The following is a 1,162-nucleotide window of genomic DNA, read 5'->3' as shown; positions in this document are numbered from 1 at the left end:
GCTGCCTGTGTGGCGCAGGCTATAGCGACGAGTACGAACAGAGCCCGGGGTGACATAGTGTTACAGTGAGTTCGCGAGGCGGTAGCGTGCGCCCACGGCGACGAAAGACTCCACACTGCGCCAGTTGCGTTTTTGCCGCGCATCTAAGCCAAGATAACGGGTCCACGGCAAAAAGATCATAATTGCCTCGCATCGTACCGAACGCCTGATAATTGCAACGATCTCTCGACACCTTTCCTTTGGAAAGCGATTCCATCTTAATTCTAGTGAGTCATCATTATCTGATGCCAAAATTTGATGATCTGCGTTGATGCGTGTTGCTCACAACATTTGTTTCGACTGAAGTGTCCGCGTACACAGCGATAGTTCAATCTCGAATGGTTTTCATTCAACCATTAAAATGTAAATAAAAAGACGTTTGTGTGATGATGTCAATGCGGTGCGACTGTAGTGGATCTTATTCTAAAGCTTTAAGGACTAGTTTTGAATGTAAAAAAGTTGTGTACTATGCACATTAATGCACATGTAGTTTTAAATCATATTTACAGACATCAATCATAATCAACTCTTGCATGTGATTGATAGTAATATAATGATGCAGTATCAAGGCCACTACAATGCAGGTCAACGAAATAAACAAAATGCGGTTTGTGGGCTTTTTGCTATTGTTCTCGACTTTTATTTGTAGATAATGATAGAAATTTCGATGCTCAATTAGCTAGAACAAATTGTAGCTTTTATTTTGGCGAGGTTAATGCGTATTTTGATTAGACACGTTTCATGCTTATTAACGTTGTTAACGTGTGTGAATCTTTGTGGTACGAAGAAAAGATACTGGATTTATTCATTTTCAAAAAAACATGTAGGTAGGTTTTCATTTGTGATTCAGTCAAAGTACAATTATTTATATCATCAATCATCTCAAATCTGAAACATTATCGAACTAACTACAAGATAAGTATAGCAGAAGATGCAATATTGTCACTCCCAAAAAAAACTTAAGTATTGCGTTCCATAAATCATTTCTCACACGTAAAGCAAAAACAGCTCACGAAAGACTGATGATAGAACACATTATAATTGAAACTACATTACAATTTAATTGAATTAAATCGTCCACGTCCATCTCGAGTCAATTATCCGTTATTTATGTCCAATCACA

At 37.9% G+C, this 1,162-nt stretch overlaps 1 protein-coding gene across 1 annotated transcript in view; it reads left to right on the top strand.

Moving 5' to 3' along the window:
- Window positions 1-592: 592 nt before the first annotated feature.
- Window positions 593-1,162, top strand: part of LOC113495188 (RNA polymerase II degradation factor 1-like) — a 4,678-nt gene continuing 4,108 nt past the window's right edge. The window contains exon 1 of the mRNA XM_026873797.1: window positions 593-623. Coding sequence (XP_026729598.1) covers window positions 593-623 — 31 coding nt within the window. The remainder of the gene's footprint in view (window positions 624-1,162) is intronic.

This window comes from Trichoplusia ni, chromosome 6 (genome assembly GCF_003590095.1).
Source record: "Trichoplusia ni isolate ovarian cell line Hi5 chromosome 6, tn1, whole genome shotgun sequence".
Taxonomy (NCBI): domain Eukaryota; kingdom Metazoa; phylum Arthropoda; class Insecta; order Lepidoptera; family Noctuidae; genus Trichoplusia; species Trichoplusia ni.
The sequence above is the reverse complement of the archived record's forward strand: the minus strand, read 5'-3'. Positions and strand labels throughout refer to the sequence as shown.